The sequence below is a fragment of the Rhinopithecus bieti genome, unplaced genomic scaffold (genome assembly GCF_001698545.2).
Source record: "Rhinopithecus bieti isolate Rb0 unplaced genomic scaffold, ASM169854v2 scaffold_28822, whole genome shotgun sequence".
Taxonomy (NCBI): Eukaryota; Metazoa; Chordata; class Mammalia; order Primates; family Cercopithecidae; genus Rhinopithecus; species Rhinopithecus bieti.
In genome coordinates this window covers 140674-164657 of record NW_016812536.1, presented here as the reverse complement: position 1 = coordinate 164657, position 23984 = coordinate 140674, and the positions used below count along the sequence as shown (strand labels likewise).

The window sequence follows — 23984 nt, the reverse complement described above, 5'->3', positions numbered from 1 at the left end:
GGGGGCGGGATGCCGCGACCCTCGCGCACCGGGTCTTGCATCGAGGTGCTCCGCGGGAAGCGCCCTTCCAGCAGGGACGCCAGCTTCTCGTCCTCCCCTGCGGACGGAAGGGCCGGTGAGGCCAGCCAGGGCGCTGGGGCGGGGGCGGGGGGGGGTGCTGCCTTCCGAGAGGCTCCTGGGGACCCCGGCACCCCCTCCCATAGAGGACAGCCTTGCCCCGACTCCACCCTGGGGCAGCCACCGTCCCGGACACAACGGACGCCCACGGCAGAACCCAGCGCGGCGCCAGGCGCTAGAATGCTCGGGAAGATGGGGTTGGGGCCAGTGGTGGGCGGTGAATGGAGAGCAGGGGAGAAACAGGGAGCCCAGAGCACGGGCTCCAAGCAAGACCCCAGTCTGCGCTGGTCCCTGGACGTCCAAGCTCTGTGCCCCAGGCCCAGGGCCGCACGGGGCGGGTTCTTGTGAGGAGAGCAAGAGGGAGGTGTGCGTTCAGTTACAGGATGGAGGAGGGTCCCCGAAAAAGGGCACAAACTCTGATGACCTGGGTTGGGGCCAAGACCTGCCCAAACCCAGGGACATCAAGCAGGCCCTAAGAAGATATCCCAGGAAGGCAGGGACAGCCCCGCAAGACATGCAGACAGAACTGCTGAGGGGCTTGGAGGGGCCAGTACAGGGCTCCTCACCCCAGAATGAACAAGGCCGATGCAGAAGTACGAGCCCTGGAGGCAACCGGAGGTGAGAGGAAAATGGTCGGAAATAAGCAGGAGTGACACACTGGCAGGATGAGGGGCAGCAGGGCTGTGGCCACTGAAACCAGGCCTCAGGCAGAGAAAGAGCTAATGCCCAAGTAAGGAGGTGCCCTGTGGAAAAAGCCTTGAGAGACTCCTTCCAGAGATCCACATGGGTGGGTGATGCAACCACAGTGGCTGAAATTCAGTCACGTTGGGTGACTGGGTGAAGGGAAGAATGGATAGATGAATTAAAATGGGAACTGCAGACTGAGCACCCAGCATGTTTCATTTTAACCCCTACTGGCAGCGTGACCCCAGGCCAATCCCTGAGCCCCTCTGAGCTTCAGTTCTTCTATGGTCAAAACAGGCTTAAAATGAACCCCCCTCTGCATGCCTTGCTCAGACGTCATTGTTAGGGTCCTGTACAAGGGCTGGAGTGGTCAGGGCTCTCATGAGCCTGCTGTCCAGCCAAAACCTGACAACCTTCTGAGCACCCCTGTGGACATCATGATGTGGACACAGGTGCTGTAGGTGTGTTCAGTGAGGCTGCAGGGGGGCGGATGGCCCCACACCCACACACCCAGGTCTTGTGGTGCCCGTTCCCAGCCTCACTCTGAGACTGGTCAACATTTTTATGAACTTGCTACAATATAGGCTGCCCGTTCCTGACTGCATCCTCCTCCAGCCACCGTATTGCTAATACGGCAATACTACACTGCTTCTTGCTGGGCATAATATCTCTTTGTAGCCAAGGTACCAAGGGTGGGCTTTTGTGTACAGAGCTAGGCTTAAATTTTAGATCTGCTAGGTACTGACATTCCTTAACCTCTAGAACTTCAGTTTCCTCATGCCAAGAAGACAGCCTGCACCTACTGTCGGGCAATTTCACCTTTACAGTACAGGGCTGCACCGCAGCAGTATCCCGGGAAGGGGGCCGAGGTCATCATCATCGTTATTTGTAGGTCTGCCTTCCCCCCACCCCCAACCGCTGGACACAGAAATTGTGCCTAGTTCGTCCTGGGTCTCCTGCTGCGTTCCCTGCACTGTGTATGAACGCGCAGCGAACACCCACAAGCCTATGTGTTAGATGGAGCGACGCAGAACGAGCACACCTTGAGGATGTAGAAGGCGGGAGTGACGTGCAAAGATGAAATAAGGGGAAATTTAATGCTAATAGCATGCCAAGTTCTGACTTAAGGTAAAGAAAAGTCACTTGCCTCAGCATGGAGTGGGGAATCTGTTCTGATACCATCTGGGGCGGGGGTGGGACCCCTTGGGGACAAAGGCAGACCCTCTTTGTCTGCCTAGATAATAGCAGAGAGACTAACACTGGCGGCTGCTGAGCACTCCCAGCATGCCACGCAGTCCTAGCCTGTGAATGCCACCTACCGGGCGAGCCTCAGAGTGGTCCTTGGAGGTGGAATCGGTGGTCTCCATGTTTATGGATCAAAATCCTGATGTTTCAAGGGTTGCATTGTGTGCCCAGGGCAACAGAGCCAGGGCATGGGGCAGGGGCCTGGGGAGTCTGACAACCCAACCAACGTGCATGTTGGCAGCTGAGGCCCAGCAGGCCGAGGGGAGCCAAAAAGGAGCACCTGTCAACCCATTCATCAACCGAGCCCAAGAGGGTGCCTGAGGGACCAAGGCAGAACTGGCAGTCCTAGGAGAGTGGCTCAAGGCCTGCAGGGCAGGTGCATGGACCTAGACCTGCAGGGTCAGGCCCAGGAAGCAAGAGTCAGAAGACCCAGGTCAAGGGAGGCAGAGACAAATGTTTCCAGATGAAGCAAGAGAGCACTGGGGCCGATCTCCAGGGCCCCGAGGCAATGAGGAGCACACAGAGGATCAAGCTGGGCAGATATGGAGTGATAGCAGCTCTGTGAAAAGCCTCATTTGGCCAGAGGGATGGACTAGAGGGCAGAGCCAGGGCAGGCAGTCATGAGAACAAAGCCATGGCCCAGCTGCAAGGCGATGAGACCTGTGCGGGGCAGGGTTGTGAGGCCACCCACCCGGACAGGTCAGGTGAGGCAGAGGGTAAGAGAGAAACCATGGAAGACACTCAGGGCTCAGGCCAGGGAGAGCAGAGGAGAGCGCTTCTCAGCTCCAAAGTAGCTGCAGCCTCACCAGCCTTCTTCCCCACAATCCTACCTACAGAAATAACTCTCAGCAGTCTCTGAGGGACCAGTCCACACACCCATATGCCTTTTCCACACTGCTCTGTCAGTTCGCCCCATTATCCCCCAGAAACTCCTATTTATCTTGCACATCTTAGCTCAAAAGTACCCCCACCCCAACACACGCAGCCTTCTGTGACACCCAGGTGGGCCGGGAGCTCCCCAGTGGGCTCCATTGGTCCATGAGCCCTGACACCCACCATGTGCCCGCTGAGTTCTCTGCACACATCACATTCCCCAACCAAGCCCCAGACTTGGCCCAGGATCGGCCTTGTGTGAACACAAATTGGCAGGGTGCTGGGGAAGGTGAGGAATCAGAGTTTGGGCAGCTGTGTGATCTTGCGCAGGTCATTTACCCTCCTTGCTTCAGTTTTCTCATCTGTAAAATGGAGGTACTAGTGGCCTCAACCTCAATATGGTTATTCTAAGTATTAAACACTCAGTGTCCAGCCCGTAGTAAGTGCTGAGAGGTTTACTCCTATGTGTAACAGATGTGGGGGTGTGCTGGGGTTTGTATGGACAACAGACGGTCAAGTGGGCAGGTGTGTGGGTGGACAGATGCACAGGTGGGCAGGGGACAGGAGAGTGGATGCCTAGAGGGATGCACAGTGGGCAGGGCTTGTCATCTGGGTCAGGAAAGGAGACAGTGAGTGTGGGGTGTGATGGTGGCTGGGGAGTGGTGAGGCACAGAGGGGAAGGAGGCTGAAGACATAGCCTTGAAAAGGTCCCATATTTGGGAGGCTGGAGCGGCAGGGTCGAAACAGGTGCCACCTGAGAAAGGAGGGGAAAACAAGGAAGTGTTGTCCTCAAACTCTGGGGAGGAGCGTTTCATGGAAGAAGGAGCAAAGAAACCGCATGCCAGCTGAGGTCAGCAGGAGTGCTGGCCACGTGTCCACAGGGAGGAAGGCCCTGGAGGCCACCGGTGACCCTGGTGGGAGCAGTTTCAATTTGGGTATGGAGAGAGCAAGTCTGCTGCAGGCTGCGGAGCAGGTGGGGGATGGGGGATAGACGGCAAGCAGAGGTGACTTTTGGGGAAACTGGCTGTGAAGAGGGGAGAGAGAGCAATACATGGAGGAGTAGGGGAGAGGCAAGTTCAGGGGAGGGGAGTTTTAGGGTCAAAAACTTCACATGCACTTGGGCTGCAGAGAAGCAATGACGATGGAGGCCGCTGCGCTGGGGAGGGGTGAGGCTGCCCATGGGAAGGATGAGCGGTGATGGGGAGGTGGGGGTGCCCAGTGGACAGTGGCAGCTGGGGACAGGGGTGAGGCTACCCATGGGAGGGATGAAGCGATCGGGGGATGCCCACTGGACTGGGAGTGTCAGCTGCCCGGGGGGAATCTCTGGGTTGGGGAAGGCCTAATCCCCACACCTCCATCAACATATGAGATTCTTCAGCTGGGGCCAGGAAGAGGCAGGACTCAGAGGGAAACTGAAAACCCCAGTTACCAGCAGGGAGAGACAGGGTCCTTCCAACCCAAATCCACCCTGCCAGCTCCAGCCCCGTTCCTCCCAACCCCATGCAGCCCCACAGCCCAGCCATACCTACAGACTTGGTCCGTGGAATCCCCTTCCGCAAGGAGCCTGGCAGCTTCTCTGGGCCTGGGAGGCCCTGGCGTTCAAACAATGACTGTGGGGGGTCAGGGAGGGGAATATGGAGGTTCCAGGGCACTGGGAGCCCCCAGTCATCCTCCTAAGCCGGAAGTGATACCCCATTGCTCTCACTCCAGTGGCAACAGTGCCTGTGGGTGCCTGGACCCAGGAATCATGTCTGGGCTCTGCCCTCAGGGAGCAGGGGATGTAGCCCATTGGAGCCTGGGCTGTGTGGGCAGTGCAGATGGTGGTACAGTGTAGATGGTGTTGGGCAGGGTGGGTGCAGACCCTGGCTGAGGGTAGGGGAGGAGCCCAGAAGGCGCCGGGGCGGCAAGTGGGCAGGGAACAGAGACATGCTTCGCCGAGTTCTCAGCAGAGCTGGGATACCTTGGTGGTCTCAGGCGTGAGCCAGGGACTGCCTGAAGGCAGAAGCACCAAAAGCCACAAAAGCGAAACCAGCAGGTGCTGAGCTGTGGTCATTTAGGGGGCAGAGACAGCCCCAAGAGTCTCTGAGAGAGGCTATAGGGTGCACACACCCCTCTGGAGGGGGGGGCCCAGGACAGACTGAGGCCCATGCCTGCCCATCCCAGTGCTCCCAGCCGCCCGTGGCCCTTACACTGATCTCGGCAGGTGTGATCCTCCGACTGGTGGGCCTCTGCTTGACGGTGGCAGCTCTGGAGTCTGCGTCTGCGATGTCTGGCCTCAGCGTTGGCTCTGCAGCGGCTGCCAGCATCTCGTCCAGCTTCTCTGCACAGCAAGGAGGCTCCATCTCAGCTCCTGGGCCACCTGCTGCCGCACTGCCACGTCCTCCCCAGCCCGGCCACCCGTGATGCTGACAGAGGCCACTACTCCCCTCCCTCCTTAAGCTCCCACCCCAGGCCCCCAAGACAAGGCCCTCACCCCAGAACTGAGACCCCACCCCAGGCAGCCTCTCTATCCTCAAGGAAACTCCAGGTGACCCCGTGGACCCCACTTAAGGAAAGGCCACTCTGACCATGAGGGAGAAGACCAGGGCAGGTGACAGACAGATAACTCAGAGACCACAGTCTCCCTGGATTTCCCTCCATTTCCCTTCGTCCTGTCACTGTTCTCAGCACATACAGGCCACTCTTGGCTCTCTGCACCGCACTGGAAGGGAAGCTGTTTACAGTGGGTCACAGCCCTAGGACAGACCCTGATACACAAGCAGGTTTCCACAAACGATCACAGTGACTTGGAAACTCTGTTAACCTAATACGTATATCTAAGGACCATCAGAGCTCTGGTTGGATGGCTCCCCCAGGACATCAGTAGCTCTCGCCCCCGTGGGTCCACTGAGGACCAGTGCATGGGGCATGCAGCAAGGGCTGGGGCAGCACCCATGTCCACCTGGCTGCTGCACCAGCCGTCATTCAGCAGCCACACTGCACCCCACCCATCACTCAGGCTCCACCCAACCCCAGGCCCTTCTCCACTCTTTGGGGCTGTGCCAACCCTAGAGGGACCCTGTCTGGCCACTCTTGTCTTGGCCCTTTGTTGGAGAATTTCAGTGGTCAGCCTGGACACCTCCTACTCCTTCCAACTCCAGTCTGCAGCTGTTCACAGCACCTGCTGGTTCTAGCTCTGCAATCTGCTTAGCATTGCTGGAAAAAGGAAGTAACTCCCCAAGACTGTCCTGTACCCAACCCAGACCAGACCCACCCTGTACACTATGTCCTGAGTTAAGCTCTTTGCGACCTCTGTGTCCTCGTCTGATAAAACAGGCATAAAAACAGTGCTAGCTTCATGTGTCTCTAGAGATAATTAGCACAGAAGAAAGGCTTAACAACTGTGCTGGCACTGGGCACAATTCAGCACAATTCATGTCTGGGTGCCTCATCTCCCCAGACAGCTTGTGGGTCTGCAGAAGAAAGCAAATACTGTTCTCTGTGTTCCATCAGTGCCCAGCCTGTGCTCTGAACAATGCAAGAGTTTACAGGCAAAATAGGCTCCAACTGCAGATATCTGGGCCTGTGCACAGCTCCCAGTGCCACCAGGTGACAGAAGCCCAGGTACAGACCAGGGGTTGCTGGTTTGAGGGGACTTCTCATTTGCTTTTGTCATGACGTGAATGATTTATTTTTGGGAGCTGAAGTCACCATCGCCACCATTTGTTAAGTTCTTGGTGATTTCTAGAGTATGCGGGACTTCATGCAAACCACTCCTCTCATCCCACAACTACACGAGGATTTTATCATCACCTTTATCCAACCCAGGAGCAAACTGAAGCTCAGAGAGAGAAATTGCCCCAGATCACTGACTAGGAAGTAAGAGATGAGACTTAAGCACCATACTCCCCAGAAACTGCAGAAGTAAAGACATGAATGGAGAGAAAACTCCGTGAGGCACACACGGCTCAGCATCACGGGTGACACTTTGCCACCTGAGCCACGGACTAGGAGAGGCCGTCTCTCTAGGTCCGAAAGACCATCCCGGAGACCTGCAGCGGGATGCACATAACGTTTACTGAGGCAGCTGCTTCTGGTCATCGGGTGATGGTGCTGGAGCCAGGTGAGAAGTGTTTTCAAAAGGGAAAAAATTAACCAAGAATTCTGCAAATTACAAACTGATGAGGTTGACATAACTCTCCCCCCAATATTAGAGAATATATTCTTAAATAAATTATTTTAAATAATTAAGGGAAATGAAGCCCATCAGGAACCAAGTGGACCCGCTCACTCCCAGGGCCCTCTGGGTGCATGGCAGGGCACAGCTGGGTTTGCAGCTATTTGATCAATAGGGCCCCAGCCTACAGGATGATCAATTAGCCATCACCTCTTCCACGACTGGAGCAGCACCTGGGCTGCAACATGGCACCTGGGAGCCCCACTAACGAGCTGGAGGGCAGAGCCAGAAGATTCCAGAAATAGCTTGTGTGTCTGCCCCAAAGGCGTGCAGAAAAGGTCACTGGAGGAGACCTTGTCACCTGTTTTTAATACCTGAGAAGACACTGGGGAAGCCCTTCACCTGGGCTGGGGCAAGAGGCAGCAAGGGGACCTCAAGAGGGCTGGGCCAAGGGCCTGGCAGATGTGTCCTCACCCAGGGAAAGCCCAGTGGGTCCAGAGAGGAAGGGATGGGCATCAGGTACACGGATGTGGAACAAATATACAGGCCTGGGTGGAGAAAGCCACCTCAAGCCTCTGTCTGGGCCCTGATTCCCATCCACCCGAGAGGCAGAGGAGGCTGCCAGAAGCTGGGTCCCAGGACCTCACCGGACAGTGGACCTCAGTACCCAGGCCCAGGTGACTGTCCCCACCTGAATGCTCTCTTCCCTGCAGCCAGGCTGAACATACAGGACATACAGGGAGCAGCCCCAAAGGGTAGAGGGAGGACTAAACGGGGGTTCGGGAGGGTAGTCAACAGCCTGGGGGGCTGTTGGCCAGGGTAGCTCCAAGCTCCTTCCCCAGTGCTGTGGGACTCAGACCCCTGCTCTGAAGGGGCCATCAGCTCTGGGCTTGGCCCTACAACCAACCAGCACGGGAATACGTCCCACAACCCAGGCACAGGCCCCAAGAGGACCAGCAGAAAGAAGCAATGTAGACTGGGGCCGCGCACACCAACATGGCCCAGTCTCCCTGCTCCCTAGAGCTCCCCCTCTGGGACCCCAGAGCCCTTTCCTTCCTGCTCTCTGGGCCATGGCGCATACAGTGGCCTCCATGGAGCTCTCCCAGCTCCTCCCCACGGGCTGCCTCCATCAGGCCATCTGCACAGCTCACAGGCCCCAGGCTCACCTGAGCCCCCACGGCCATCACAGTCCCAGAGGGTCACACCCCTGGGAACTCCCCATTCCATCCTTGCAGGTCCTTCTCTCATGCCCCTACCAGATCCCCAGGGAGAAGGCAAACAGGAGGCTGCAGCCCAGGCTTCTGGGCCACCCTGACTTGCGCTGGAACCTCCTCACACACCAGCACTCCCCCAGACAGGGGTCAGGCAAAGCCAAGGCCCTCGGGACACAGGCAGATGACTCACCCCCTTTTCTTCTCCGAATGGAGGCTTGGAATCAAGAAACAGAGTAAAGGGAGTAAGAGGCAGGCTCGGCACCCAGGCCCCATTATCCACGCTCATTTCTCCACCCCATCCCTGTCACCACCACCTCCCCCAACAACCATGACCTCCCAGATCTGCCCCCAGCCTACACCTCTTTATCAGAACATGAAGAGCAAATCTGCCCAAATGCGGAATCAGTTGGTACATGCCTTGAAATCCAAGGAGAAAACAACCATAAGCAGGGGCTTGTGTGTGTGCCACATACATGCAGGTGCACACAGCGCATGTCTGCTCACCCAATGTGTGCCACATGCATGCAAGTGCACACAGGGCATGTCTGCTCACCCACGCACAGACGTGTACCACAGGCGTGCAGGTGTACACAGCATATGTCCGCTCACCCACACACAGATGTGTGCCACATGCATGCAGGTGCACACAGGGCGTATCTGCTCACCCATGCACAGACGTGTACCACACGCATGCAGGTGCACACATGTCCACACACCCACACACAGACATGTGTGCCACACACATGCAGATGCACACAGCGCGTGTCCGTTCACCCACGCACATGCATGCAGGTGCACACAGCACGTGTCCACTCACCCATGCACAGACGTGTGCTACACGCATGCAGGTGCACCACAGCGCGTGTTTCCACTCACCCATGCCAGACGTGTGACACGCATGCAGGTACACACAGCCGTGTGTCCACTCACCACGCACAGACGTGTGCCACACACATGCAGTGCACAACAGTGTATGTCCACTCACCCCACCAACAAAGATGTGTGCGCACATGTGCATGCAGGTGTACAATAGCACGTGTACCGCTCACCCAGCAGGACGGTACCACCATCGTGCAGGTTGACATAGCACATGTCCCGCACACCACCACACGACATGTGATGCCACATGCAATGCAGGTGCAGCACAGGCATATCCGCTCCCACGCACATAACGTGGCTGTGCAACACGCATGCAGATGCACACAGCGCGTCTGCAATCACCGCACGCACATGCATGCAGGGCACACAGCAATGTGTCCACTCACCCAGCAAACGTGTGCTAGCACCGGGTAGGGCACACATGCCGACAGTGTCCCGCCACCCAACGCAGATGGTGCCACACGCTGCTGTGCTACACAGCATTGTGTCCACACACCCACGCACAGCATTGTGTTGCCACACGCATGCAGTTGCACATAGCACATGTACTGCTCAACCCACGCACAGTATCAGGTGCACACAGCAGTGTCCCCACCACCCCACACCACCAGACGTGTGCCAACACAGCGGGTGCACACCAGGCGTCTGCTCACCCACACACAGACGTGTGCCACACTGCATGCAGATGCACACAGCCACGTGTCCCGCACACCCACGACACAGCATTGTTGCCACACACATGCAGGTTGCACACAGCGTATGTTCCACCACCCACGCACAGAGGCACGCAGATGTGTGCCACACGCATGCTGGTGCACACAGCATGTGTCCACACACCCACGCACAGGCATGTGTGCCACACGCATGCAGTTGCACATAGCACATGTCTGCTCACCCACGCACAGGTATCCAGGTGCACACAGCGTGTCCGCACACCCACACACAGACGTGTGCCACACACATGCGGGTGCACACAGCGCGTCTGCTCACCCACACACAGACGTGTGCTACACGCATGCAGGTGCACACAGCACGTGTCCGCTCACCCACGCAGATGTGTGGCACACGCATGCTGGTGCACACAGCGTGTCCACACACCCAACGCACAGGCATGTGTGCCACACACATGCAGGTGCACACAGCACGTCTGCTCACCCACACGCAGACGTGTGCCACACGCATGCAGATGCACACAGCGCATGTCTGTTCACCCACGCACAGGCATGTGTGCCACACGCATGCAGGTGCACATAGCACATGTCTGCTCACCCACGCACAGGCATGCAGGTGCACACAGGGGGTCCACACACACACACACACACACAGGCATGTGTGCCACACGCATGCAAATGCACACAGCGTATGTCCACTCACCCACGCACAGACACGCAAACACACGGAGATATGCACAACTCCATCATGCTTGGCTCAGTCAAAGGTTTGTTCAGAAAAAAGGCAAAACCCCATAGAAAAGAAGTTCAGGTGTCGCAGAAAACCAAGGTGGTCACCTGTGTGTTCTGTTCAAAGTCGGTCTTAAAACAAAAGGCAGGGCAAATGTGTTCGGCAAAGAAACCTTTTCCAGAACAAGGCCACTCACACAGACGCTGGGTGTGGCACCTACCCTGATGTTCTCATCACAAAAGAAAAAAAAAGGGGCCCAGACATTACAGGGAATCCAGATTTCTCCTGGGAACATGAATGCACAAGAAGGGCTTGGACCTGCCAGGGCCTTCCCTGGCCTGGGTCTCCACTGACCTGTGGCCCCAGCACATTCCTGGTACAAGCTGAGTGGACATGCATGTGGTGACCATGAGGAGTCCCCAGTGCTGAGGGGAGGAGGGGTGCTCTGCCCTCTTCTCTCTCTCACCACCTGTCTCAGGAGGGTCCCCACCCAGCCCCTTCCTCTCACTCCCATCTCTGCAACCCTTCATTTTCCAGGCACCAGCCTTTGCTCACCCCATTCCCCCAGAGAACACCCCTTCCCTCCCCTTCCCCCAACAGGGCCATGCCTCTCCCACATCCTCTGAGCAGCAAGCAGCCACCTGGACAGGAGCCTCCGCCTTGCACCTGCTTTCTCTGACACCTCAGTTTTCTTTTTGGGTGTTCAGGCACCTTCTCGATAAACTATGAATCCTAAAGGGCTCTAATAGCTCTTGACAGTGTGAGGCAGTTCTGATATGTTCTTGCCAGCAATGACCAACAGGCCTCATTTCTATCTTCTGAAAGCAAAAACACTGGGTTGTGGGATGGTCCCTTTGGTACCTGGGGAAACCCTGAGGCTGGCATGGCTTCCTCAAATCGGGTATTTCCACAGGGGACTTCCAGAAGCCCTGCTGGCTTCCCAGGACAGCCGTCTTCTGGGGACAGGGTGGCTTCCTGAGCTCCAGAAGTGTGGGTAGAGGCTCTGTGCTAAGCTGTCCCTTCATCCTCCCCCAGACTGCTCAGGAAAAGCCTGAAAATTATGGTGGCCTGAAGCTGTGAGCAACTCTTCTGGAAGACCAGGGTCTGTAGAATGACTCCAGCAACCTGTCCTGAGGCTTGTTGCAGAAGAGGGAACACTCAGCCCAGAGGAGAGGGGAAGGAGTTTCTTCCATCCACCAGTTTCTTCAGGTAGAAAAGCCCAGAGGGCAAAGCGCAGTTCTCTCATTTTCACAGGGCAGAGTCCCTGGGTCCCAGGATTATACATCTCAGGCTGCCCAAAAGCCTCATGGTGCCGAATAGAAGAGTTCCTTCTGGACATGCAGTTGATCGTGGCTATGTGACAGCCTCTAGCAGAAGAATCCTGGGACCCAGCTGCCTACTGGTGCTTATTGATCAGTTTGGATCTTCAATTGACAGGTCAGCTCCCCGTGACTGACCTTGGACCCTTATGACCCTAGGGTCAGAAGTCTGCTAGCCTCTCTGCCTCACTCCTGAATGAGTAGGGTTAGCGGGGTACAGAATTCTAGGTGGAAAAGAATTTTGCCTCCACACTTTGAAGCTCTTCTTCCATCATCTACTGTCATCTGCTATTGCTGTTGAGAAGTCTGTTGTCAGTTGAACCACTGCTCCCGTCTAAGACATCCAGCGGCCAGTCTCTCTCTCTCTCATCATTTTTTGTTTTGTTTTGTTTTGTTTTGTTTTGTTTTGAGACAGGGTCTCGCTCTGTCACCCAGGCTGGAGTGCACTGGCACGATCTTGGCTCACTACAACGTCCACCTCCCAGACTTAAGCAATCCTCCCACCTCAGCCTCCTGAGTAGCTGGGACCACAGGAACACACCACCATGCCAGGATAATTTTTGTATTTTTAGTAGAGATAGGGTTTCGCCATGTTGCCCAGGCTGGTCTCAAACTCCTGGACTCAAGTGATCCACCTGTCTTGGCCTCCTAAAGTGCTGGGAGTACAGGCGTGAGCCACCGCACCCAGCCTCTCTGTTTTAAAGATTTCTGCTTGTTCGCTGCGTTCTACAGTTTTACTATGAAACATTTCTTTAAACTGAAGACTCATGTCTTTGTTCAACTTTGGGAAATTCTTAAGCCATCTCACCTCCAAATATTGCCTTCAGGCCTTGCATTAGGTAGATGCTGGGATTTTCCCAACAGTCCCACTGAATTATCTATGTGATAAGTGTCTCCTAACTGCTCTTTGATACTTTGTATCTCCTTATATTTCGGTGCTATATTATGGGTAACCTCAGATTTATCTTCTAACCTGCTATTTCTTTCTTCACCTGGGTCTAGTGTACTGTTTATCCCAGCTGTGGCTTTCTTTTTTATCTCAGTAACTATACTTTTTGTTTCAGTAACAGTTCTTTAAGGATCCTTCTGGCCAGGCACAGTGGCTCACGCCTGTAATCCCAGCACTTTGGGAGGCTGAGGTGGGTGAATCACAAGGTCAGGAGTTCAAGACCAGCCTGGTCAATATGGTGAAACCCCATCTCTACTAAAAATACAAAAAATTAGCTGGGTGTGGTGGTGGGCACTTCTACTCCCAGCTACTCTGGAGGCTGAGGCAAGAGAATCACTTGAACCCAGGAGGCGGAGGTTGCAGTGAGCCGAGATCGCGCCACTGCATTCCAGCCTGGGCAACAGAACGAGACTCAGTTTCAAAAAAAAAGAATCATTCTATTCTAAAATGTGCTTATTCTTTTTTTGCTTATTTGTTCTGTCCTGTTCTCTCATTAGTTCAGTTAGTTCTTTTAATCTTTGTGACAATTTACTTTATTTTAATGTTTTTCATATTCTTCTCTGATTTCTAGTTCTTTCGACGCTAATTCCAGTTGTTGGGCTTGGCTTTTAACTTTCCCACTTCTCACAGGTCCAGCCACGTCTCCCAGCCTTGTGGGGGCCTCAGGACCCCAACTCCTTGCCCTTGGGTACTAGATAATGAGCTACGGAAGCCCCTGGCTTTGGTTTCTCTCCTTTTCATTTTGAATTATCTATATGAGATTTTTTGTTTTTTTCTTTTGGTTTTATTTTATTTGGAATTGCTATGGTGAAAATTCTGACCATGTCAGTCCAATGCATGTTGGTAGCTGTTCTCCACACTGAACTAAACTGCAGTTAAGACCATCTGCTCAGCCTGTGGCCAGGACAGGGTCAGGGCTCAGTTCATGAGTAAGGTCAGGGATTATTCTGGGGGCCAGGAAAAGGGATCCTTCTATGGCTGGGGTAGAACCAAGACTGAAGCCAGGGATGGGGCTCAGCCTAGAACCAGAATGAGGTCCATTCCTGTGGCCAGGACTTAAGGGTTCAGTTTAGGACCAGAGTTGGGGTTCTTTCTATGACCAGTGGCAAAGTAAAGTCTGGGAACAGAACTGGGCTTAGACCACAGGAAGACAAGAGCCTCACGCCTATAATCCCAGCACTTTGGGAGGCCAAGGCAGGCAGATTACCTGAGGTCAGGAGTTTGAGACCAGCCTGGCCAACATGGTGAAACCCTGTTTCTACTAAAAATACAAAAAAAAAAAAAAAATTAGCCAGGCGTGGTGGCAGGCACCTGTAATCCCAGCTACTCGGGAGGCTGAGGCAGGAGAATCACTTGAACCCGAGAGGTGGAGGTTGCAGTGAGTTGAGAATGCGCCATTGCACTCCAGCCTGGGCAACAAGAGTGAAACTCTGTCTCAAACAAAAAAAAAAAAAAAAGAAAGAAAGAGCCTGTCAACTGTCACGTATACTGGGACATGCCCATGACGAGGCTGTTGATGGCCACATGTACAGCACATACCCACAGTGAGGACAACGGTCACACATACTGGGACATGCCCGTGAAGAGGCTACTGACGGTCACGTCAGGACATGATCAAATATATCTGGACATGCCCATGACAAGGTTGTTAATGGACACATATATAAGACCTGCCCATGAAGAAGCTGCTGATGGTCAACCACAGCTTGTGCCCAAAACGTGCCCTATCGAAGCCCAGCACACTCCTGCTCCCCTCCTGCCACACTCGAGGTCCTGCCCCATCGTCCAACAGTGTGCCTGTGGCCTGTGGGGTCAGCAGGACCACCTGACCAATGAGGGCACAGGCACCAGGAGGGTAAAATAAACAAAGCTGACACAGCCAGTGCCTGGCAGAGCCAGAGTGGACCCCGGTCACCTGACTACTGCTCTTTCTTCACTTGGATGAAATGCAGGAGTAAAGTCAAAGTGGAGATGTGGAAAACCAGAGGCAGTACACACACACAAACATGCACACACGTGCAAACGTACTGGTGGGCCAGATCCTGCTCCCCGTCATCTGTCCTGGACACCCCACTGTCCATCCCCAGCCCCTCACATCTCACCCCTTCCACATGCCATCCCCCTCCTCACCCTACAAGCGCCAAATGTCCCCATCACGCCAGAACCCACCCATTCACCTCTGACCTGCTCCTATATCCACCTGTCCTTCCTCCCCTCTGGCTTGACTCCCTGGCCTCCCATACTACCTGTGCCTTCCGGCCCTGTCTGCCCATCATGGACTGTCCACCTGCATCCACCTCCACGGCCACCCCCGCCACTCACCGAGTTCCTCAAGCTCAGCTGTCATGGACTTGGAGCGCAGGGTCAGTGTGGTGCTGGGGGCCCTCTTGGGGGGCGGTGGGGCTGCAAAGAAGAGGGAGGCCTTGGACCTCCTGTCCAGCAGCAGGCGGCGCGGCGTGGCCAGGTGCAGGTGCCACTTGCGCTCCACTGCCTGGATCTCCTCGTACTCCCGCGAGGATGAGTCGCACTGTGCCAGGATCTTGTTCAGGCTACGGCTGGACGCAAACTTCTTCATGGCGCAAGGAGCTCAGGGAGTGTGGGGGGGCCCGGGCGATCAGGGCCTCAGGGGCCCTGGGAACCCCCAGAGCCAGGGCCTCAGGAGACAATCAAGGGTGCTGGTGGGGGTCACGGTGCCAGCTGGCTCTGGCCTGAACACCCACCCTGCAGGCTCCGAGGGCTAAGCGAGGGGGAACCAGAGCCATGAGGTGGGGGCTGGGAGGGGTCTCCTTGCGGGCGGGGCTCCTGCTGCTCCAGGGCTCCCCCCAGGCCCGGGTGGCCACTGCCCCTTGTGGGGCCAGGGTGTGGTCAGCCAAGCCACGGGCCTGGGCTGGGCCTGGCCGGCAAAGCCTCCTGGGCCCAGGCTGTGCCGCGTCGTCGCGGGGAGAAGACGCTTTTCCTCTTCCCTCAGGTGCCGCCTCCCCCTTCCCTCCGACAATAAGCAGCGCGGCAGCGTCAACCTCACAGTTGCTATGGCAACCCCGGCCTCCAGGCAGCTGCTGGCGGTGTAGGGAAGGAGGGCTCTGCCACGCCAGGGGCTGGGGGAACGCCGGGAAGGAGGGGGCAGGGATCTGAGGAGGCGCAGCCTGAGGTCAGGGGTCAGGGGTCAAAGGCCTCAGGCCAGGGGACAGGACTGGCAGTCTAACACCAGGGATTGGGAGGGGCCCCAGCCCACGCATGTGGGTGGTTCATCAAGGTTCAGGAATCTGATGTCAGCAGTTGGGGGTCAGGGATGGGAAGAGGAATGTGGGCCTGAAGTCAAAGGGCTAAGGTCAGGGGAAAGTTTGGGCACAGAGGCCTGAAGCGTGACCCCTCACCTCTGCGCCGAGCCCCGTCTTCTTCTGGCTTCCTTGTCACAGACACAACCTTCATGACGAGGCGGTTACCACCCTGGCGGATCAGAGCCACCACCTGCTTGTGTCCGACCTTCACCACGTTCACCCCGTTCACCTGGGACAGACAGGCAGCTGGGTGGGGACGCCCCCAGGCACGTCCGCCACAGGGTTCAGGGGTCAGCATCCCACTGGGCAGGGCCGGCCAGGACGGCCTCACCTCGATGAGGAAGTCTCCCGTGCGAAGCCCGGCCCTCCAGGCCACGCCCTCCACGTCCACCGACTCAAGGTACTGCAGTGCCGGGAAGGCTGGCGTGGGCGTGAACTCCTCGATGGGGGTCTCTGCTGCGGGGGGCAATTAGGAAGGCGCTTCACCAGTGAGGTTCAGGTGGGGGCGGCTGCCACACAGCAACCTCCGAGTGGCTCAGCACAGGAAAGAGATGACTGCAGGGGGCAGTGAGGCGGGGCTGGGGGAGGGCCACGGGGAGCCACAGCGCAGGGACTAGCCGGTCCAGAGATCCTAGACATGACCCTCTGCGAAACCCCCTTCGCCCAGGCCAGAAAGGCCCCCACTCAGTCGGACTCTAGAGCAAAGACAGTGGAAAACAACGAAGGGAAGGAATTGCCGCCTGGGCCGGGACACTGCAAACCACGACGGTCCGACCGCAGCAGAGGAGCAAGGAAAGCCGGGGCCAAAAGTGGGGAGGCGCAGGGGCAAGGCAGGGAGGGAGTGCGGGGTAGAGCAGAGTGGGGGGCAGAAGCAAGAAGCTGAAGACATTCCTGAGCAGTGTGTAGCCCCTGCCTGCCTGACACCCTGGCACACACTCCCCATTACCTTTGGCTCCCCGGAGCACAAAACCAAAACCCTCATGGTCCCGTTTCTGCAGGACAGCCACTTTGTCATCAATGACATAATCGCTGAAGAAGGAAAGCAGGGAGGAGTGAGGTAAGTCCTGTCTCGAGGTTGGCCAGCCAGCCACAGTCCACCCTGCAGTCACCCCGGGACTGACGGGCCAGGGAGCAGAAGAGAGGCCGGCCGGGTCCCTTCCCTCACCCTCCTCTGACCTCTTCATACCTGGCCTCCTGGACCAGCTCCTGGCCTCCCTCTATACCGCAGGTCCTGCCCCACGTCCCATATATGCATGCTCCCGCCAGCCAGTGTCCCTGCGTGTACCTGTGTGACGTGAGGCTGTCGTAGGAGCCCACTGTGTAGTGGCGGAAAAGCCGCTTCGTCCGGTCCTCTCGTGTCTCTGAAGGGAGTATCAAGAGCTGATGGACAGTTGTGGCCTCCAGCTGGCCTGCCTCAACTGCCCTCACCTATGCTGGTCACCAGTCTCTGCCCACACACACCCCCTTGGCCTGGTTGTGTCCAGATGGAAGTAGGGGGCCCCAAATCCTAGAGTCCTGGGTCCAGAGGTAAGAAGGCTGAGGGGATGATATAGGGAATTCTGACCTCTGTGGGTCAGGGTTCAAGAGGGGGCAGCAGCTCATCTCTTTCCTAAGTAGCTGCTGAACACAGGAGTCCAGACAAGGCCAGAGCCATCCACAGAGCATCGGTGAGCCCCAAGGCTGCGAGCAAAGAGGGGGGTGTGCACATACGTGTGTGTGACCCGTGGTCATGTGTGGATGCTGTGCTCATGCACGTGTCTCTGTATGAGCTCACTGTGTGCAAGTGCTGCGCTCATGTGTCTGCATGACCTGCCGTCATGGGCACGTGTGAGGTGTGTTCATACATGTGTGTACATCTGTATCTGCATGACCCACACTCGTGTACAAATGCCGTGCTATATGCCTACATGCACTGGCATGGAAGCAGCATTTTTCCAGCATTCTGTCTTCACCAACTTCTTCACAACAGCTCCTTGATGCTCAACCTCATGGGGTTCCTTGCTTCAGACTGTCTCTGAGTGGAGCAGGGGATCCAGGTGTGGGGGCTGGGTCCCCTGCCCTGACCTCAATGCATCCCACAGAGCTTGGTCCCCAACTGTCCTCTTGATCTCAAAGTCCCACATGGCCAGCGCCAAGCTAGCCAGCTGTCTGACCACCACTCCACCCTCACTGACCAGAAGGTTCCAGCCACACCTCCAGCCATGACCTCTCTGCTCCGACGGGATCCTCCAGCTGCCTGTAAGCCCCACCCGCCAGCCTTCCCAGCCCTGCAGCTCCACTCTCCAGGACCACAAAGGCCCCACGGACAGCAGCAGCACTGCCTCGCTTTCATCCCTCAGCACCTTCCTCGTTTCCTCTCTTGGTAGCGTTTCTCAAGATCCATGTTTTCCTTCAGCAAGTATATATTGAGCNCAGGTGTGGGGCTGGGTCCCCTGCCCTGACCTCAATGCATCCCACAGAGCTTGGTCCCCAACTGTCCTCTTGATCTCAAAGTCCCACATGGCCAGCGCCAAGCTAGCCAGCTGTCTGACCACCACTCCACCCTCACTGACCAGAAGGTTCCAGCCACACCTCCAGCCATGACCTCTCTGCTCCGACGGGATCCTCCAGCTGCCTGTAAGCCCCACCCGCCAGCCTTCCCAGCCCTGCAGCTCCACTCTCCAGGACCACAAAGGCCCCACGGACAGCAGCAGCACTGCCTCGCTTTCATCCCTCAGCACCTTCCTCGTTTCCTCTCTTGGTAGCGTTTCTCAAGATCCATGTTTTCCTTCAGCAAGTATATATTGAGCTCCTACTGTGTACCAGCTCTGCAAATACAGCAGAGAAGAGAACAAAGTCTCTGCACTCGTGGGGTTTATAATCTGTTCAGGGAGACAGGATAAACAGAGGATAAAGACATAGCATGTGAATGCTGGCAAGTGCTCAGGAGACCAGTGAGCAGATCAGGGAGGGCAGAGGAAGGCACACAAAGGCCTCACCCCCACGGGAGGGCTGAGTAGAGGCCGAGGATGGGGAGCAGCCTGTGCATATGTGGGCAAAGGGCTTCCCAGGAGCGGGGGTGGTCGGGGGAAGCCCACGGCAGGCATCAGCCTGCAGCATTTGAGGGAGTTCAGAGCCTGTGCAGCTGGAGCACAGGGAGCGAGAGAGAGTGGCAGGAAATGAGATCAGAAAGAGAACCTGCAGCTTTCGATGACCTGTTTCCCCCACTAATTGTGAGCTCCTTGAGGGTAAGGACCACATGTTCTTTATCTCTGTGATCCTAGTGCCCAGCACAGCACCTAGTGTGTCGCAGGCATTCTGCATGCTGACTAGGAGAGTAATGGGTGGACAGGTGCATATGAGATAGATGGACAGAAGGGTGGATCAAAAGGCACTGGACCAGTGGATGGAGGGCAGGTGGATCAAAAGGCACTGGACCAGTGGATGGAGGGCGGGAAGGAGAGGGCAATGGGTGGATAGATCAAAGAGCAGACAGATACATGGGTAGATGGATGGATGGACTGGGTGGGTAGACAGGTAGGTGGAGAGGTGGATGGATGAATGGATGGATGGAGGAAGGGAGGGGTGGTGGATTGGGTTGGCTGGTGAGTCGACGGATAAGAAGATGATGGTGGGATGGGTGGGTGAGTCAAAGGACAGACGGCTGTAAACATAGGTGGAGCAGTGGCCAGATGGAAAGAGGAAAGGGCACCTATTCCTATCAGAAGACACAAATATCAAAAAAGTATTGGGCTGGATTCCAGGTCCCGGCTACTAACTTGTGTGACTCTCAGTAAGTCAACAGTCCCCTCTAAGCCTGCCCATATAGAACACAAAAATTCCAACTTGGAGGAGCCCCTTGGTTCTAATGACTATTATCTTATCCTGGCATTCCCCAACCACACCTGCACCACTCATCCTGCCAAACCTAAGGCCAGCTCAGGCCAAGCCTCATCACCGCTCAGGTGGGGCATCAGACCCCTCCTTTCCTCCATCACACCCTTCTCTATGTCGACAGAGCCACATAAGTGTCATGGTGCTGCCTGCTAAAAAACCCCCCAAAACTTGCACTTGACCAGCCTCCTGTTTTCAGATGTTGTCAACCAAACAAATTGTATGTATTACATAACACAAATTCATTTTTCCAGCTTTGTTAATAAGACACATAACAGCCAGCTGCAGAGAAAATGCCCAACACAGCCATCCCCCACTACCCACCCAAGTGCTGACCTTACTGCAAAGAAAGGGAAGGAGGGAGGGGCGGGAAGGCACAGGGCCCTGCTCATGCTGGGCCTCCAGAACACACCTGACCTCACCTCTCCATTCCCTCCCTCACAGCTCCACCCTCTGCCTGCCAGGAGGTGCTGTGGGAGACTGCTCTCTGCTCGGTAAGTGACCAGGACTCGTCTCCCGATCCCACAGCAGGCACAGGCCCTGGGCACCAGCCCCTGCATGCACAGGGACTGTGTCCCCTCCCTGACCTTTAAGTCCTTTTCTGTCCCCACTCCAGTCCCAGAAATGGATTTTTTTTGGGGGGTGGGGGGAGTGAATCTGGGCCTGCTGGAAGCAGGTTCCTGTTCCTGGGCTGCACTCTGGCCTCTGGCAGAACTCAGCCCCGGGATCCCACAGCAGAGGCTCTGTGCAGCGTGGTCAGCTGGGCCTGCAGCCGAGGTCAGAGGGGACTGTCCCTGCTCCCACTCCCTGCCCTTCGCAGGCAGCCTCTGCAGGTTCCTCTTCTGCTGCCCACTCATGAAATACTCCCGTCTACCCCGGGACCTCTGACACTCACTCCCTGGGTCACACACACCACGGCTGCTGCCTGGAGCCCAGACCCGAACCCCACATTGGCTGCTCTGCGAGCCCACATTGGCCCACTCCTCTCCACAGCTCTGCTCTGCCCATCCCGGGCTTTGATCCTACACAATCTGCACAATCAGATGCTGCTGCTGGGTTCCGTCCGCCATGATGCCACGCTGTCCCTTGACTCCATGGCCACCTGACCACCCTCGTGGTCCCCACGCCAGCCTTGCCCGTCACCCATGCAGGTGTTCCACTCACGTAGAACTTGCTGCCTATGTTGCAAACAAGACTTTGCCCCTCAGGGCTGTATGACCCCCTAGAAATGGAATAACAACAAGTGGCCCCACCTCTCGGGACTGCTGGGATGAGTCAACGACTTCTACATGTAGAAGCGCTAAAACTGTGCCAGGCACTCAGAGCAGACCTTGCTGACACATACAGCTGTAGAACACACACCGGCCCTGCACACACGGCTGTCCCCTCAGCCCCATCCACTGACCACCTAGAGGACTCAGCTCAGACAGTGCCTCTGCTTTAAGCCCTGACTCCTTCAGGTCAACCCAGGGAGCTCCCACGCTCACACGGCCCCCGTCACAGCCACTGCTCCCACAAGGCTTCCAGCTGAGCCTCTGTGATCCCGGCTCCCAGCACAGGGCCCAGCACATGACAAACACGTAAAAAACATTTGCTGCTCTCCAATTCTGACTCCAGCCTAAACCTCCCTCCCTCTCCGTCAGCTTCAGACTTAGGTCCAAATGCCCCTCACTCCACACAGTCCTCAAACCAGAACCTTCTTCATCACCACGTGGGGGAGCTCAAGACCCGCTCCGCCACAGGTGTGGATCCCCCCCACCTCTCCTTCCCCTCCCCTCTCCCATACTGTCTGAACAAGGGCCCAAATCTCTGAAACCATTTCCCATCTGGACCCTGTCCTATCCACCCTCCATGGGCTGAGAATAGGGGGCCAAGTCCCTTCTACACTCTAAGCCACCAGGAGAGCCATCAGAGCAAGGCAGGACAAGGCCAAGGAAGGAGGAAAGGGCGCCTGCTCAGGAAAGGGTCAGTGGCCAAGCTCCTGCCTCCCTGGGCCTCTCCTGGGCTCAGCACAGGGCAGGGGTCCAGGCCATACAGGGGTGGAGTCGCTGGGAAACTCTCATCCCAAAGATGGGGACACAGTAACCCCAGGCCTGAGCCCTTCACATGCAGAGGGAGGGTGCATGCACCCTTGATCCAGACATACCACCGATGACCCCCAGTGACTGTCACTCAGGAAAGGTTTGCTTGGCCCACCAGCTCTCCAGGACAGAAGCACATGCATGGATCTGGAGGCCTCCTGGGACCCCTGAGGATTCCTCACAAGGGCACCCCCAAGATATGCACCCAGCTCCAGCCCAGGGGCCGCAAAAGGACCAGATGGTCAGCAGGGCTGGACAGCGGCCACACACCAACCCCAGGAGCTGCAGCCTTCACCTTTACATCCTCCCTGCAGGCTGAGGACCAGCCCACCTTCACCTGCTGCCCTCAGACTATCCCTGCCCCAGGGCACTCACCAGGGCACCTCCAGGCCCAACTGGCCTCATTTCCTCTTGGCTGCTCTGGGCCTCCCTGCTCTGCCCACTTGGACAATCTGTCCACTTTGGAAAAATGCCTCTTTTCTCACACTGACCTCCTTACATGTCTGCCAGCTACGCAGGAATCATGCGTTCCACACACCTGGTGTTTCTGAAGGACTGTGCTGGTGGGGTGCGAGTCACTGGGAGTCAGTGTGGGATCACGCAGACAGAGGCCCCGTCACGCATGTCCTATGTGTCTCCACTGCACGTGAAGTGTCAGGTTACATACACGCATGTTCCCAAATATATGCAGAGTGTGTACACACGTGTCTGTGTCATGTACACAAGTTTGCGTCTACTTTGAGTGTTTGAGTTTACCTCTAGTCTTTTCTCTGTCAATATCCATGTGGATTTAGCACCAAGAGAGACCAAAGGGAAACTGGAAGGGGTGGTCCCCTTGGGAGCTGCCCAGGGGGCTGTGGGGTCACTCACCAGGCCGTGGGTCATGCTGCCTCATCTGCACCTCCTCCACGCAGTCGGCCGGGAACCAGCCCGTGCGGCCTTTCACGGTTCCCTCCCAGAAACCGCCCTCCCCAATGCTGAGCACTGGAGGAAGAAGCCAGACAGGCCATCAGTGGGGAGCAGAGCTGGGCGCCCACCCCACTTCAGGAGCAGGTTCTGCCCACTCACCCCCTGCCCTTTCCCTCCTTCCCTTCCCACTTTCTCCCGGCTTTTTCCCTGGGAAGATTTTAGGATCCACACAGAAGAGAGAAAGGAACAGATGGGCTCGGCACAGGGTGGGCATGTGGGGGACAGAGAGACACACAGATGGACATACTCGGGGAGGGGTGCAGGCAGGGGCAGGGGCCACACTCCTGCTGCTGCCCCACCCCCAGCTCACCACGCTCCCCAGCCCCTTCAACCGACCCCCATCCTGGCTCTGTCACCCACCCAGGGGTCACTGCCAAGAGCTTGGGGTCATCGTGCTGTGGCCAGTGGGTGAGACCACGTGATGCACCAGCTGGGCTGTTTCCACCTCAGCCGGCCCTGAGGCTAGGACCCCAGCGGTGACCCCGAGACCCCCATAATGAGAGGCGTTTGTCATGGCACGCAATTCCCCCAGAACACAGGAAGCCCCAGTGACAGAAGCCTGCATAACACAAACACCCACATGACGGTCCCAGACACCCCACGACGGCAAGGGTCCCCCACATCGCAGGGGCCTCCAATGGATAAGCTGCAGAAGTGCCACGGGAACCCCGCAATGCAAGGAAGCTCTGTAATGGGACAGGGTCCTTCAGGCAGAGACCCCGGGGGACACAGAAACGCCTATGGCGAGAGAGGAGTCTCCGTGGTGACACAGGGAGCCCGGAACGACAGAGCACCGGAGGGACCCGCACGGCAGGAACCTTTCCCAGGCAGAGCCCTTCACTGTGACACCAGGGATCCCACAAGGGCCCAGGGCCGCCCCGGCGGAGGAGACCCCAGAGCCATCGCGCCGGCCCGGCCCGCACCGCGCGCGGCGCCGCCCCTCCCC

The 23984-nt window shown here is 56.8% G+C and overlaps 1 protein-coding gene across 1 annotated transcript in view; it reads right to left on the bottom strand.

Annotated features, from left to right (window-relative positions):
- The window catches only part of SHANK3 (SH3 and multiple ankyrin repeat domains 3), a gene marked incomplete at its 5' end in the record, with an annotated part of 53025 nt that overhangs the window by 10669 nt on the left and 18372 nt on the right, over positions 1 to 23984 (bottom strand). Inside the window, 12 exon segments of the mRNA XM_017896421.1 lie at positions 30 to 458; positions 684 to 719; positions 3537 to 3673; positions 4445 to 4529; positions 5109 to 5239; positions 8480 to 8503; positions 15160 to 15240; positions 16212 to 16344; positions 16447 to 16571; positions 17062 to 17144; positions 17401 to 17476; positions 22940 to 23075. Of these exon segments, the coding sequence (XP_017751910.1) occupies positions 30 to 458; positions 684 to 719; positions 3537 to 3673; positions 4445 to 4529; positions 5109 to 5239; positions 8480 to 8503; positions 15160 to 15240; positions 16212 to 16344; positions 16447 to 16571; positions 17062 to 17144; positions 17401 to 17476; positions 22940 to 23075 (1476 nt within the window).